This window comes from Platalea leucorodia, assembly GCF_965183815.1.
Source record: "Platalea leucorodia genome assembly, chromosome: 5".
NCBI classification, from domain to species: Eukaryota; Metazoa; Chordata; class Aves; order Pelecaniformes; family Threskiornithidae; genus Platalea; species Platalea leucorodia.
In genome coordinates, this window is record NC_138827.1 from 44,941,075 (window position 1) to 44,957,441 (window position 16,367).

General features: G+C 37.4%; 3 protein-coding genes across 11 annotated transcripts in view; 2 read left to right on the forward strand and 1 right to left on the reverse strand.

The window, feature by feature from the left end:
* STXBP3 (syntaxin binding protein 3) overlaps positions 1-2,649 on the forward strand; it is a 28,136-nt gene extending 25,487 nt beyond the window's left edge. The window contains exon 20 of the mRNA XM_082312296.1: positions 2,620-2,649. The gene's annotated coding sequence lies outside the window, so the exon portion shown is untranslated. The remainder of the gene's footprint in view (positions 1-2,619) is intronic.
* Positions 23-15,739, reverse strand: AKNAD1 (AKNA domain containing 1). Of its 5 annotated transcripts, none has more exons than XM_082312285.1 (20): positions 15,473-15,739; positions 15,001-15,079; positions 13,779-14,889; positions 13,047-13,106; positions 12,570-12,699; positions 12,303-12,454; positions 12,134-12,193; positions 11,510-11,643; positions 11,024-11,159; positions 10,315-10,478; positions 9,690-9,783; positions 9,062-9,159; positions 7,597-7,682; positions 5,928-6,050; positions 5,736-5,846; positions 4,740-4,830; positions 4,156-4,303; positions 3,455-3,523; positions 2,708-2,759; positions 23-106 (listed from the first exon to the last, which is right to left on the reverse strand). In XM_082312285.1, the coding sequence occupies exons 3-20, from the start codon at positions 14,814-14,816 to the stop codon at positions 27-29; spliced, it is 2,826 nt and encodes a 941-aa protein (XP_082168411.1). In that variant the 5' UTR covers positions 14,817-14,889; positions 15,001-15,079; positions 15,473-15,739; the 3' UTR covers positions 23-26. The 5 variants fall into 5 exon arrangements, with proteins under 5 accessions (XP_082168411.1, XP_082168410.1, XP_082168413.1 ...); XM_082312284.1 differs by having other exon boundaries at positions 15,001-15,082; XM_082312287.1 differs by lacking the exon at positions 15,001-15,079.
* Positions 15,083-16,367, forward strand: part of GPSM2 (G protein signaling modulator 2) — a 32,687-nt gene continuing 31,402 nt past the window's right edge. For 2 of the 5 annotated variants that reach the window (XM_082312290.1, XM_082312293.1), the window contains exon 1: positions 15,958-16,025. The gene's annotated coding sequence lies outside the window, so the exon portion shown is untranslated. Of the gene's footprint in view, positions 15,147-15,955; positions 16,026-16,367 lie in introns of those variants that run through there. The other 3 variants (XM_082312292.1, XM_082312294.1, XM_082312291.1) reach the window with 3 other exon arrangements.

Genomic DNA, 16,367 nt, shown 5'->3' on the forward strand with positions numbered 1-16,367 from the left:
TGTTCAGATTTGTCTCAGAAAATTACTTAAGTAATTAAAATTACTAACCTCTTAAAGGGATGTTGTATTGATGTGCCTTGAAATGTTAGTTTGTTGTATGTAGAATCTGAGAGAAATGTCATAATGAAAAAGAATCTATTAATCATGGCTTTTTATTTACATTTTTCCCAACTGTAAGGGTATTAATTTTTTGTTTTGCAAAAAGGTGTTTTTGTTTCTTTTCCTTTTAATTTTGCACTCAGGTTAACTAGGAGGTTGAGAACATTTTTGCTAGGTAAGTTCATTCAAAGTTAATTAGAAGGTGGAAAATGGTCAAATTCCCCCCCTACATCAGAAGTGAAACTGGTGAACATAATGTAATGACTCTAAAATGTTGCAGGACATGGGGCATCGTGAGGATAAGTGGCTGTAGCTTTTAAATGCACCTACATGAGTTAGGCATCTAATGTATGCTGACTTTATTTTCAATAGGAGTACAGGAACAACACCTTTTTAAATTAACTGGTTCATCAAACATCATGTGTATCAAAATTAAAAAAAATTTTTTTAGCAGAAATATCTGTAACGTTTTTCTGAATCCTAGTTTCTAAGTATAAACATCAGTAAAAATCCAGAGTAAAAGTATGTCTTTAAGAAACGTAGTGTTCAACATTTTCTTGCTGAAGATGCACACTTTGAAATCGGTATTAAACAATTATGCTTAAATTATATATAGTCCTTACAGTGTGGCAAGAAGAACCCAAGTTCGGTGTAAAAGCTGTATGTAGTTGCAATTTTTTTCCTATTTCCAAAGCTTAAAAGCAATAAGTACAGAACAAAACAACTGATATCAAAGTGACCTATTTAAGGACTGAAATAATTAATTTCAGTAGTATGTAAAATCCATTGTATTGATGCTTATTTGTTGCACAGAGTTGAGGAAATACCAGCTTGAAATGTTGGATTACTTTTACACATTCAGCAGTTAGGCTTTTTCCAAGCTCAAAATTTGATAGCTGATAAATACAAGACTAAGACTTTTGAGTTTTAGAATCCATCACCTTCTTTTTCCAGAAGGCAAAGCCAAACATTACTATAAAGGTGGATTAATAGAGATGCTTTAAGATAAGAAAGCTAACAGCAATATGTAGCCCAAAACAGCTCCTGATTTCATACAGAAGCTTGTAAAGGAGGGGGCAGGAAATAATTCTTGTAAAGATGTTTGTTTTTTTCCCCAAGGATCTTCTCAGCTACTTTTTTTTCTAGATCAAGAATTGTTTTATCAAGATCAAGAATGGGAGAGAGTTATATCAAGCTAAACGTCTCCCCCTAAAACCTAATATTTTAGAGTACATGTACAAGGTATATTACAACTTTGAAAGTTCCTGTTTTCACATTATACATCTTAAAATAGATACCTAGTCCATACATGTGGCCCAGGTTCACATAAGCACAGATGTTGGTCTGATTACCCTAGATAATAAAGATCTATATTTCCAAGCGCAATTTATTTCTTAAGTTGAATCTGGAAATCTGGACAAGATCCAGAGATGACTAAGAGGAAAATCAAAGGTATGGAACAATTTCAGTGTCAAGAATGGCTAGAATAGGATCCTTGATCAAGAGGAAAAAAAAAAGGTGATGGAGGAGTATGTGATGGAGGCTTCAAAAATGTTAGTGTGCAGACTGAAGAAACAGACACGTTACCTTCCTATTCAGTGCGTGAAGTAACACATGAAACTTCCAGTTCTCAAATTCAAAACAAAAGGACCTGCAGCATCTGAGACATCGTGCAGTAATGACATGCTTTAAATTGTTATATGAGGGGGGGAAAAAAACCTCAGCATACGTGAAAGAAAAATCTTCATAGGGCTATTAAATATAAAGATATTACTGCTGATTTGGAAGGACTCTTGAGCTTTCAGTTTGCCAGAGAATGTTCTGAGGAAATGTCACTACGTGCTTGTCTTACTAAATATGTTCTTTCTTAGGCATTTGGTGTCAGGCCCAGGACAGCAGGTTCAGACAGTGACCCAGGATAAACAAAAGGTCTAGCTGTTCTTGTGGTGTGGAAAGATTTCTATGGAAAAGATTAATCTTTTTTTTTTTTTATTGGACCTAGGAAGCATACAGCAATTACTTGAACTATTAAGTTCATTTGCAAAGTAATAACAGGGACATTCCAAACATTAATCTAGCACAGGGGAGTGAGCTCTTCGCTATACTGTGCTGTTGTCTTAAGCTAAATAAAGCAAAAACGTGGATAATAAGCAGAGGCAAATCAAGTTATAAAGATATACAGTAAGAGCCTAAGGGAGAACAGAAAGGTTAATGGTCTTGTTGGCTGTGAAGTGTGGAAGAAGCCCTGAAAAAAGCCACTGACTCAGGCTAGTACATCAGTGGTACGCAGCAGCAAGTTTAGCTATCACTGCTTGTGTAAACAGAGTCTGGATTATCTCTGTATCCATCAACTGATGAAACCACTCAGGTCTGTCTGAAAATGACTGTCCTTTTTAAGCAATGCACTGTCACTTCTAACTTGATTTCCATCAGTCCCTATATATTTTGGAATTGCTTCAGTGAATAGCATCCCTGATAATACAAGGCTGTTAACTGTCTGCTTGCTTTTAATCACTGCAGTTAAATGGATTTCAGAAGGAAAATAACAGATGACTTTTCTTGGCTGACTGTATTTCTACAATATTTTAAAATTTTCCAATCTACTTACCATCAGCTAAAATCTCAAAGCCAGATATATCTGACAAGGTAAGGACACCACACTGAAGAAACAGACAATTTAATTGTTAGGAATAGAGAGACAACAAATAGTGTTATTCAGTTACTGAGACATGCAAGGAAGTATCTTAAAAACAAACAACTCTCAATGTAGGCCATGCTAAAAACAAAATAATTACATACATTAACTATGACTTGGTATGTCAGCATGATGCTTATAAATGTCTTGGGTGCACAGGCTGTTTCCCTGTGGTGTGCTTAAGCAGCTGCTGTTAAGGTGTGAGAAGAAAATGCATGCAGTAATGACTGAGATGTATTCTTCTATTTGGGGGTGGGGGAAAATCAAAAGTCAAAAAGTTAACTTTGCTTGTTTAAGCCAATTTTTATGAGGCCGTGAAGCCAACTTTTATTAAGTAAATGCTTAGAGAATGTAGCTGTATGCAGTAATGGGTTAGCCAACATACTAAAGATTTTTCAGTAGAATTGGTAATTTGTTTTTCAGTTCTGAGACTGAGTGTAAACGTGATGATCAATATGCTCTGGTTTGGTTTAGTACTGATAGTTACAGAACAGCTGGCAAAGTCCGCTAGCTGACTTTCCTATCTTTGTATTTATCATTTTATATTTGCAGAGATACTGACATGTCAGTTTCAACCAGCAAAACAATATAGCATTTGAAACTGGGTAATTAAAGCTGTTTTCTTTTAACTTTAGCTAGATCTTCTGAAACTGCTCGTACCATTCGTTCTGTAGCTTTCTTCAAACTGTTCGCTGTCTGTATGGCATGATCCAGAGTAGAACTTAAAATCTGTTGGGAATAATAAAATATAGCCTTGTTAATACTGAAGGCAAATGTTTACATAGGTATAGAAGAGAAAGTGGTGTTTAATGTTAATGTCCTATGTAGCATTTTCACTCTGAATACATGTTGAGAAGTAAAAATTCTGAGTCATGTGATAGACTGCTCCAGGATTCACGTTGGAAGTATCTGTTATTTATTTCTCTCTTTGACTGTGTAATCCTTCGAACTGAGGGATATTTACACCTTTCTAAAGTAGCAGCCTCAGTGTGGTGCACGTTTGTGGTATTGAGAAGGTTTTCTTTTGGTTTTGATAGTAGTTTGTATGGCTAGGGTGACATTCTGTTTCATGTACTGAAACATAATTCCAGAGGTAAGATCCAGTGCTCCTTTTCTGTCTCTTTGACCATTTATACAGGGACTAAGTTGCGTAAAAAGTCTGTAACATACTCATATGAAGTAATATACTAATCTATAAGCTAAAACTCCTTTTTTTTTTTTTAAACTCCCTCCTGTCTTATTCTCAAAAGGACTAGACATGCTTAGACTCTAGTAATCAACTTGCTGAGAGTGCCATGACGTGGGGATGTGCTCTTCCCGAGATAGTTGTGTGGCTTTTAATTTTCACTCTAAAGTCTTACATTTGCATTGGAATTATTGGCATTTCTGTTTCTGATGTTGATTGCAGATTTGCTTTGGGCAGACTTCTTGCTGGGTAAGTATTGATGTGAGAGGATAATTTTATCATATGTGCTTGAATGGCAGGTTTTGGCAGCCTCCAAGTTTTGCCTAAAGATAAGAGATATGGAATAAAATACAAACAGTTTTAGTAAGCAAAAGAATTTCTAAACTATTAATTAAATATGTACACCTTGATAGCATACTCAGTTGCAAGTTAATTTTACAATGAGTAGAACTTTTCATTTAATTGTAAAACACAGTTTTTTACTTTTTTGTTTTTTACTGCTAAATGTGTCAGCTAAAGAAGTCTCATGTTTACTCTTCATTAAATTAGAAAGATTGAAGAACTACTCTAAGAATTATTTACACTTGGTCTTAGGGTAAATATTTTAATTTCATTAATGAGGAAAATTCTAATATACAGCATGCACTGCAAAAGATAAAACATTCCTCCTGGTTATGATACTGGTGAGTTTTTTTCTATGCTGAATCTTCAACAATGGCATTTTCTGTTGTATTACGTATTGTTATTGCTATAGCTTACCTTTCAGAAAGTCTGTTTACAAGTTCATGTAGCTGTTTATTTTTTTGAGCCTTTTGAGTGGAGAGTCTCTTCTGTGAATAAGCTGGAGTCACTGAGGCCATGTTTAAAACAAAAGCCAAAAAAAAGTAGTTTTCTATGTATTTAACATTTTTTCTCTATTTAGCATAAATAAGAAAAATCAAATAACTATCACTGCTGAATAAAACTTGAATATGTTTAACATTTTTTGTAAATGAGGACAGATTAACCTTTTTGGGTTTGCTGTCGCATTTAGTTCTGTGGCAAATAATATGCAGATTTATATTGCATTTCATACAGTGAAAGACTGCAGGGGGAAAGTGTAGAATAATCAGACTGTCATGATCCTAATAATTACATGAATACTACTTTGATGTATAGTTTTACAGTATTTATAGAGAGAAGTAGCTAATTTATACTTTGTTCTCGCTGTTGAAAATTCATATTTTTCTGCATGCAATTTCTTCTTGCAGTATAGAGAGGAGTCTGAGATAAGTGACTCTAAAAGCTAGACGTTCAACATTTTTAATTTTTTTTTTTTTTTTTTTTAGATTAGGCTTTCCTTGACTTTGCTGCATGTCACACAATTTGAGTGTAGAGCTGGAATTTTCTTTAGTACTTGTTTACACTACATTAGGTAATGGCTAATACTGAAAAAGTTGGCACAGTTTTAATATTCTTCTGTGTGGCACTGCAAAATGAGATATTCCTGTCATAAACGAAATATGGAAGGGACTCCTCTCATAAAGAATGAGAGAAAGTTAAAGCTGTTCTGCATGGGAATTAAACTTGGCCAGGTATGTAAAAGCTGGATTTGCTGATCTGGCTCTACCAGATCTGTACACATCCACTGTTTAGCTACAGTGCTACTGATTGCTTATACTAAATTAAATTTGGCCTGATATGTGCAGTGTGGCTTTCTGCCCCTTAAAATCTAGCCTGTAATTGGTAATTATTTCAGTAACGCATCATACTTACAGGATGAACCAGAACTTTTATTTCTACATAGGGCACAAGACTGAACAGACTCTTTGTAATTCCTGAGTTTAAATTCATCGCTGCTTCCTCTAGGGCGTCTGCATCTAAGTCCTGAAAAGACATGTTGTTTAGAAAAACAAACACTATAAACAATATTTTTGTGTAATTTTAATATTTTTGCAATCATTATACCTTTTCTCTCTCCGCATAATCTTGTACTGAATGTTTTGTAACTTTCAGTCTCACAGTTCACAAGTTCCTTGCTTTCTGAATCGTTATAAGAATCATAGGCTGAGATGTCTTCTGAATCGCTGCCTAAAATCCAAAAAATACATTAAAAAGGTCTGAAACATTATAAATTTTGGCCTCTGTACCTAGGTAATTATTTGGCTTTCAGCATCACAATTTCTGAGCCCTTCACTACCATTAACACTACTGCAATTTGAAGAAGTACTTTTTCCTCTGTTTTACAGGTGGGGATTGAACTTTAATAGTTGGCTTTTGTTAAAAGTTTTGAAAGGCTCACTGTAAGCCTCAAATGTAGATTTTTTTTTTTTTTTTTTTTTTTTGGTGGTGGTTGTTTCTAGTCCCGGAACTAGTATGCTCTGTATGGTATGCTCTCCATATCCCTGTCCTTAGGTTCTTGTTTCGAAGGTTAAAATTCCTACAAGTTGAAGTGTTACGAAAACAATGCAGCCTAAGAAGAAGGTGACAAGAGAATTTGGGAGGATTTAGTATGGCACTGCTTTAGCTGTTGCACAAACCAGTACTAACAATAATGGCCCCAGTGTATTAAAGTGAAAGGATATCACAGAGAAGCCAAAGACAAAAGGTAGACCAAAGGTAAGGATAACTACGCAGTCAGACTTAAAACTGAATGTAGGACAGCTCATGCTATTCTTTTTTAGTTGTTGGGTACTAACAGCTTCAGAGTATTCTGCAGTGGAAAGATAAAATTGAGATGCCCTAAGAGAAATAAATGCCAACAGATTCTTAGTGCATCTCCAAGAGCTGGAGTCTTGGATGACTTGACAGGTGACTTAACTAGCTCACAGTAGGCTGTGTGGGCTCTAGTTTGGAGTCAGTGAAATTATATTATTAGGAGCTGGACTAAGGAAGGAGAATATTTCCAATCTGTGTCAACCCTGAATGGATTAAAGATTTAGGAAAACTTTTTTCCTTTGTTTTTATGCAGAATAAGAAAGTTGAATCCAAAAACTAAAAGTGGAAGTACTGATATGAAATGTTTCAGTCACCAAGTTTAGAATCTCCTTCTAGGACATGAAATAAATGCACGTGATAAGGAGAAAAAGCAAAATCAAAGCATTGTGTGCACTCCACTGTTATGCTTTTGAAGATGGTAGTAATATTTGGAAATGTAGTTAACAAGGTGAATTAGAAATTATAGAGTAATTCAGGTTGGATAGGACTTCTGGAGCTCATCTGGCCCAATCCCCTCACAAAGCAGGACCAACTTAGATGAAGTTGCTTAGGACCCTGTCCAGTTGAGTTTTGAATATCTCTGAGGATAGAGATGCCACAGCCTCTCTAGGGCAAACCGTTTCAATGTTTGACTAGACCCAGAGTTAAAACTCTTTTGCTGATATCTGACTGAAAATCCTGTTGCAGCTTGTCTGTTCTCTCTTGGTCTGTCACTGAGACTTCCACAGTGAATTTGACTTGGTGTCCTCTTTAGTCTCCTTTTTTATCCTTAGTGTCTTGTCCTGTGCTAAGCAGTAACATCTGTTAAAACTACAAAACAATTTTCATGCTGCTGAGATGTGACAGGAATGTATTTCTTAACAGGATTCAACAGTAGGTATGAGCACAGTTCTGACCTTTGTATGCCAACACTACTTACTCAGGTTGGTATCTGATAAATCAGTTGGTTTTCTCTGAATGAAGAATGAATATGTTCCAGTTTTCCTTTCCTGGATGTTTGTATTTCTTTGAGCATGAAAAGAGAATGATATTTTAATTGTATCTTAATACCTTTATGACAAGCCTCATGAGCATATTATATTAATGTTTGACCGCTTCTTAGTTGAGGAGAAATCGGATTTACTCATAGAAAGGACTCTACCTGTATCAATTATCTGAAAAGGTGGCAAGTAAAGCTTAAATTAAAAATTAAGCAATTGTGAAATAATGACCCCTTTAGTTAAAGGACACATTGTGACAAAAGGACCCTGACTTACCAGAGCTGTTAAAAATGCTGAAAAGTAGAGGTCTTGATAATCACATCTTTGAATAGCAAAAGTAGTATGAAATCCTATGCATTTATATATGTGTTCATATATGTCGCATCAAAATATTATCAATGGTCAGGATGATACGGTTTCGTAGTACCTTAGCAACTTTGAGCTATTAAGGTTTTAACTTTACTACCTTTAGAAAATTAGAGGAATATTTGAGATGTACCTTCTGATGGAACAAGAACAAAGTTCCTCGTTTGCCTTATTTGACATGTATTTTCAATTTAGGGCATACAGTATCATGAAATTTATTTGGAAAATTTTCCACCCATTCATGAAAATAATGATCACAAGATTGAGCTCACTTTTTCTTTAAATGACAGAGGGGGAAAAAAAGTGGAAACTAGGTGAGTTTTACTCAATAAATATTAACATCTACTCTGTAAAATAATCTGCGAGCATTTAGATGAATATTATTGTGTTCTACACTGCACGTATTATGAGATCTAGCTTTGGATAGAGATTTAATTTTCCAGAATTTCAAACTCCAAAATAACCCATGTAGAATGATTTTATCATGCTGACATTTCTGTAAATGAAACTTTACAGATTGACCCTTACACTTGAAATATATGCAGATGTATCAATATGCTCTCCTTCCAGGCCTACCAGATTAGTTCATGACAATGATAATTTCAAATATTTTTCATTGCTGAGTACGTTGCAATCATCCCAATTCAGGATGCTGACATGCATTGCTTAATAGAGAACAAAGACAAAGTCTCTTCTCTTAATACACTATTAAAATAACTCTGTGCCATTTAAGCATCATAAACCTTATACTAGTTCACAGAGATGGGCTACTTTGTAATATGAATATAATCCTCTCTTTAATAAAATTGATGGGAGTTTTGCCATTTCTCTGGTCATCTGGTATATCACATACCTTATGTGATTAACTGGTGATAAACTTGAAAACAGATTATCCTCTCATTTATATGTATTAAAGAATTTTTTCAGTGTTTCATGCAGAGTCCACTATAGAGACATATCAGTGCACATGCATGTTATCTGTTCACTTAGCTGTAGAAAACCACATCTATGACTAGCCAAAATACATAATACACTTACCCTTTCATACTTTCTTCATCAAGTTTTTGCCTTAATGTACCCTGACTATGAGATGCAAGATGTTCGGAAGCATATTTCTCCTCAGGTGAAGGGAATCTCTGTTGTACCCAAAAGGCAAAACAAATTTATATATGATTGTTTATATTACTGTGTATCTGTAACTGTATTACATATCAAACAGGATAGCGTAAACAGTGGCATCATTTGCATATCACTTCTATATTGCTTTTAGTTGCCATCAACTCTACAATTTGATTTATCTATTTACAATTCTAACTGTAGAGCAGACTGGACAAAAGATGAGCAATTTTTCATCTGTGAAGTCGGAATTCAAGACAGGTTTTCATGTTGCTTTGAGAAGGATTAGTATATATTAATAAATTTCTCTCAGTGCCTTAAAATTAGTATTTTTGTAGGCAAGCAGTTCCTTGTAGGCTTTTTCTGTCTGAACAAATAATGAAGGCAGTCTAGTAAACACAGTTAAGCCTTTCATGAGAGAAGCAAACTTTTTATGCTGTCCATCATGCTGTGCAAAAACTGAAGAGAAAAATGTTGTGTGACCCCAAAACGGAGTAAGACAATCTAAGTTTAAAAAAAAAAAAAGTGAGTATGGAAACAGATCTCGTACCATTATGTTGGAAGAATGCTTCTTTGCTAGCAGACCTCCTTTTCCCAGAGGCTCTGTTTCTCTTCTGGAAGTTGATTCAGCTCTCTTTTGTAACCTTAATTGGTTAAGGGGAAAACATTTATTTTATTTTTCTAATCTCATTGAGAGTATTAACACCTATGAAATACTCCCCTGGAGAGCAGAGATGGTATCTAGAATTGTTTCATAAGGTTTTGATGGCTAATTACATAAATACTTGCATCCCTCCCTTGTTTAATTAAAAATACCACACAAATATGGGCAAATAATTTTTTACTGGCAGTGTACTTTGACTAGTCATTCACATCCTGAATTTGTGTGGTTGCAATGAATTTTATACAGAGGTATGATTTAACTCCTAGTGAAACTGATGGTAGTGTTTTGGCTTCAGGAAATTACTTAGAGGTCCATAAGACCCAGAAAGGTCTGAATGCCAGGCTGGAAGGAATTCTTGGGTATGTAGTTGTAGAATTCTATAAAAGTTTTATTCTGGAAATATTCCTGTTGCTTTCAGAGATTCCAGACGTCCCAATTTTCTATATTCAGCAAATAGCTTTAAGTAAATTTTTGTAAAAACTTCAGTAGTTGTTTCAAAGTTTTCACTTACGTGTGAAGACAAAGATTGCACTTATTGCCTTCTAAAGAAAATTGATCTGTCTGTGGGATTGCATCAGTTGTCTGACTTTTTTCTCCCTCATTGTTCTTGTGAAGAAACTCAGTTTCGATACCTCTTCTTTCTGGAGGATCAGCAATGCTTGAAACTACTGAGCTCTGTACAAAGTAACCATAGCACAGATACATGTAGTATGTGGTCATTGCATTGCAAGTACATGACTTCTACAAGCCAGAATTTTCTAAGTGTCTCTAACTTGGGATTCAGAGAAGAATGTTTTCTGAAACATTGAGTATGAAGGCATTTGGTGATACTTATCTGTAGATTTGTAGAAGGCCGTAAGATTTTTTTTTTTTTGTGCATTTAAGATCCAGGACAAAATATTACCATATTTAGCAGTAAACTCAATTTTCTATAACACAACAGTGTTTGGTCTTCTAGTAATTCTGCAGTTTAAGAATCTTGGACAAACCAAGTAATAGTTCTTCCAGCTAAAGGATAGTGATTAATTCCCCAAAACAAAGACAGCTTTGTAAAAGTTAAAGTAGCTGCTCGTATTTTCTTACTCTGAAATAAATGCTTTTGAAGCTGGGATTAAGAATATTCAGTGTAGCTGTGTGTTTACCCTTAGGTTTCTGTTCTGTTCTAATTAATGAAAAACAGAATAGTTGTAGTCTTTAAATAATAAAACTCATTGAGTTACCTCACAAAGCGAATATGATGAATGGGCAGATTCATAGGAAGTGAGCAAAGAAGAAAAGCTGCATTTGCTGTCATCAGTTTGTTCTTGGATGTCTTCAAGCAGCATGCCAAGTCTAAATATTTCCCCTTCCACCTTTCTAAACCCAATTGCAATACACAGTTAGTGAAACCTGTATAAACTGATACTTTATTTCTTACTGTGATAACCATATTGGGCATTGCAGTGCACTTCCCATAGGAAAAACACAATAATGGAATTCACTGAGTCCATTTTAAGTACTTGAATTAATCCATTAGATATCCTAATTATAACTAGGGTATGTAAAGCCCAAGATGAATTTCGGCCAAATAACTTCTAGGTTACCACATGTAACATCAAGATAATGTTTTCCCTTCAGAAAAATTCTAATGGGTAAATGAAGTAATGGTTGTAAGGCACTCAAAATATGGAAAACATACTGATGTACTACTTAGCACTTATTCTAACCTTTCAGGATCAAACTCTCCAACGTTGATAGACTTGTCCTTGTAGTTCTGCAGCTGTAAATTACGGTGCTCTTCTCTAGCTGTTAAGTAATTCCTTTCCAAGGCATCAAGGTATCTTTTCAATTGATTTAATGCCTTTACCAATAAGAAATAATTCAATAGCAAATGTCATTATGATATAGCAAGCCATAGTGATAGCTACTTATGCCAGGTAAGCCAGATGCTATTTGCAGTGATGTTGGCAAGAATTTTGGTATTCCTCGGAACTGGAACAGGACTGTATCTTGTATGTCCACCTTGTACTCTGTGCTGCTCTATTATGTACAAGTAAAATATTAAACCATGACTTCTGAACTGATACCCTACACGTCAAAATTCATAACTTATACGGCAACTTAAGACCTTTCACTAATAGTTTTGAGTTGTAATCCTTAAAGCAGATATAAGAATTCAGCCACCTACGGAAACCTTCATTTTTGCCTCTTAAACTCATAATTTCAGCCTGAGATTGAGAAAAATAGTATTTTTAAATGTCTGTCTGAGGAAAACATGGAGTATCTTGCCAGAAAATTGTGAGTCTACAGCCATTTAAAGTGCATGTCAGATAATACATAAATTAATTTACCAGATAGTTGTCTTGTAAAAGGAATGCCTCTTGGGTCATGTGCTTAGAGAAGTCTTCCACCTTCAAGACAAAATATTAGACTATATTTGTTTTTAAAATCCCAAAGAAGCCAAATGAATATAGAATTTGAGCATCAGTGCAAAGTATATATTGAAACAGAGCTCTTTACTTTCTTTATCAGTTGATCTGTCTGATCCTTTAGTATTTGAGACATCTTTTCTCCTAGTGTTAGTTCTGGCAGTAAATTAGAAGGATTTAGACAGCGTGCTTCTGCTGTACCGGCTGCTGGTAATGCTGATGCTGCTGTTCCACACTGTAATCCTACATAATACAAGATAAGATCAATCAATTGGAATTTCTGCCCAAAATGTCTGCCCAAAAGTGCTATCAAATGACATAAAATAGTCATTTGCATAGTTACTGTAATTTTATTTACTTGCTTTAGACAAACCATGTGTAGATTGTATAGGGATAGGAGCACATAATGTAAAGACTTCAGAGGACGTCCCAGTGTCTTCTGAGTAAATGGCAATGCTGGCATTTGGAAAATCTGACTGAGGAAGTATCTGTTAAAATGAGAACTTTGGTTATAGAAACAATGTACAGAACACTTGTGGACATAAACAAAAAAATTTAGAAATAACTCAAAATACATAGGCCAAGTTATTAATGAAATGTTTATTATAACAATACCATATAATTTTCTCTGTTTATAGTTTGATTTATGTATAGTGTCTCATTGTATAAATACTTAAATATTTCAGCTCTATATTGTGAAAATCTGAAGAGGATTTGTATAAATGGGAAGTACAATATGAAGGTGACAAAATTAGGTTTTGGGAATGTTCATAGTCCTAGAGATAAAGAAGAATGAATTTAAAAAAAAAAAAAAAATCCATTTTGAGATATTTACCTTAGGATTCAATCTCAGATGGTCAATGTGATTCTGGGTGTCAGCATGCTGTGTCAGCATCTTGTTTGCAGCCAGGAAATAATAGGGAAAACTATTAAAACTTACTACATCTTGAACGATTTACTAAGATGTAAATCTAGGAATGGACTTGTATATAGCTCTGTGAGTGACCTCCATGGCAGGGCATGAAACTGAGAAGTTATTATCTAATTACTAACAAACTTTGAAAGAAATTTACTTCAATAAGAGAAATATTGTTGTCAAACAAATCCTTTAAAAAGAATTGACTTGTCAATAAATACCAGTATAAATAGTTGAAGAATGTTAAGATGTGAAAAAAGGCAAAGATATCTTTAACATAAACACAGGCATAGTATAAAAATAGGTGTTTAAGAAAAACTTTCAATTTAAAGTACTTTTGGTTAATTTGGACATTTACATATAAAACTAGAAATAATTTATAGTGAATTTCCTAATGATTTGAGAGGATGCTTAATAATTGCAAATAATACTCCAGAGCATCATTAAATATTTGGTAATGTAAGTTCCATATAAATTCAGTCCCACAAAACTTTATTTGTGAAAGCAATTGTTGACTAAAGTGATACTCGCTGATAGCTACAGACTGCCTGCATGAAATAGTCATGTTAGATTTTACTGGATGCATAATATCTTCTTATGGTAAACCACTCCTTACCAAGTATTAAGAATTTTTTAAAGCATCTTAATTACCTCTAGCTGTTGCAACAGTTCTGGAATGCTCGTTTCTTCTCGATTCTCTACTTCAGCAGAATAGAAGTGGTTCTTATCTTTTAGAGTGTTGCTCACAATTACTGATTCACTTAGAAAAACAGGGAAGGATTTTGTAGGACCTGAGTTAATATCGTCACTTCTTTTTGGTACTTTAACTTCTGAAGCGACTTCGGAGAAGTCAGGAAGGCAACAGTGAGCTTGACCTTGGCCATATTTGAGCTCGTGAGGTGAAATGGTTTTCTTAAACAGGGTGCTCTCTTCTTTCATGTTTTGAAAGATGCGTGTATCTTCATTCTCATTAATCCATTGTGAACTTTCTTGTCTGCACCCACACTTATCAGTAGGAGAAATGGGTTTCTTTGAAACACATCTATTTCCATTTAGCAAATTTTTATTTTTATCACTGGTGTTCACTTCCTCATGCTTTTCTAAGCGATATTCTTCAAAGTTCGTTGCCCGTTGTTCATGTGCTGAAGGGCCTCTGATGTGTTCTGAAGGCTCAGGTTTGTTCACAGTGTCATCGATACTTTCAGTAAGGGATGTCTCTGGTATTGTCTCGCATTCAATTAACTGGCATGTGCTTATTAACTCTCCCTTAGAAAAATGATGCAAAAGGACATTGGACATTTTTGAGTTAATTAGGTGTTCTTTGCTATCTAGTTTACTAAAATTGCCAACAGGTAATTCCTTCTTAAAGGAAGCTTCACTTCCAGGCATTTCAACTGAAATTCCCGTTGTTCCTATGGCATCTCTGTGGTGACTGGAGAATTCTTCAGGCCGTGGATGAGTTTCATAATTTGCTGTTGCTTTTATGTTTTTGTTATCTTCAGAACAGAATAAGTTTAAAATACCAGAACCACCTTTTGTACAAGCGCAGTCATTCAAATTATCTGAATTATCGTATTTACAGGTTATTCGTACATCTCCATCATAAGGTAAGTCATCTTGTTCCTCATCAGTTGCATCTGTGATACAGCCTAATTCATCTGAAAATGAACTATTCATTTGGGTTTTCATCTACCCTGATGGTTTGCACTTTTTTGTAGTCTCCGTATTCAGTTTATGTAGAATATGAATGCCATTGCTTCTCCTGTTTTGGATACAGCTTTTGTTATTGCATGGATCAAAATCTGTAATGTATGAGTAATAGTTACTTTATACTTAAATACAGTTAAGAATTAGATCTACTTCTATCTCGTACCTACTGTAGGTTTTTTAGAACCATCCCCCCGGCATGGATGTCGTCGTCTCATATTTGCATTAGTGTCAGTCTGGATGAACTACTGGAGGAAATAGAGACACAAATGACAAAAGCATTGGGAAAAGGAGACTTGAGCTTAGTGCCAGGTAACGGCCCTTGCTTGTTATTCCCTTTGTAGTATTATAGACAAAAAAACTTGGTAACAGAGCCAACAGCAGTACTAGGGTTCAACCTCAGTTAAAAAAAAAATAGTAAATTACAAGTTCTCACACTCTACATCACCACCATCAAGTGTTTCTTCAGCTTCTGCACCAGAGAAAAATCACCAAACTTCTTTCAATTTCTTTCTCACCCCATTTCATCAGATATAAAATGCAATGAATTAATGTGATAGTGAAGTAAGGTGCAGCCTTGTCGGCTTCATAAAACAGGTGCTTCCCCCGTAGCCGCGATAAGCAAGAAGCAGACTTACGGCAGCAGCAGCAGCGTCGCTGTCCGGCTGCGCCGCGCCGCCCCGTCTCTGTCGGAGCGGAAGCTGCGCTGGGCGGAGGGCCCGCGGCGGCCGCTTTGGTTACAGCGGGCTTCTGCTGAGGCGGGGGGGGGCAGCTGTCCGTACCCTCCGGGTAAAACGCCAGCAGCCGCGGGGGAGGGGTCGGGCCGCTGCCGCCCTCGCCGCTCCCGCAGGGGCCACCCGAGCCCCGCCCGGGGGCGGGGGGGAGCGGCAGGCCCGGCACGCAGGTGCCGCTGCCCCCGCCCCGCCCCTCGCCCCGGGGGGGAGCCCGCCCCCCGCCCCTCCCCATTGGTCCGTACGAACGACGCGGCCTTCCGGCGGCGGGGCGGAGCGCGCGCCGACGGCTGCGGCCGGCGGGGGAGAGCCGTTGGCCGCCCCGCCTGCGGGGGCGGGCGCGCGGGGATTGGCGGGTTCGAAGAGCGGCTGCGCGTGGGCGGGCGCCGCCCCGCGCTCCCCGCGGCGGCGATCGCTCTGGGGAGGACTGCGGCGGCCCCGCGGCCGCGCCGGCACCCAGGTGAGGCGGGGCGCCGGGAGGCCCGGTCGCTCGCCGCGAAGCCGGCGGCGGCTGGGGCGGGGGTCGCGTCGTGAGCGCAGCGGTGAGCGCTGGATGCCAGGAAGGGGGGGGCTTTGCGGCGGGCAGCCGCCGTGCCGCGCGGGGCCGCCTGGCACGGGTGGGACCGCCGGGTCCCGCCGCCGGTCAGCACCTGCTCCCGCGCCGCCGCCGGGCGGCTCCGAGCGCGGCTGCGGCGGCCGCGCCAGCCCCTCCGGTCCCCGCTTCGCAAGGCTGCAGCGGCCTTTATCGCCGAGCGGCTTCTGAGCGGCCTGAGGTGTTGGCGGATAAACTTACCGTGCAGTC

Bases quoted from the DNA above. Each gene is read 5' to 3' on its own strand.
- AKNAD1 (XM_082312287.1), bottom strand. From the start codon at position 14,816: ATGAAAACCCAAATGAATAGTTCATTTTCAGATGAATTAGGCTGTATC. The intron at 10,479-11,023 runs GTAACTCAATGA...TACTTTGTACAG, and splicing joins CATCATATTCGCTTTGTGAG to AGCTCAGTAGTTTCAAGCAT. The intron at 5,847-5,927 runs GTATAATGATTG...ATGTCTTTTCAG, and splicing joins ATTATGCGGAGAGAGAAAAG to GACTTAGATGCAGACGCCCT.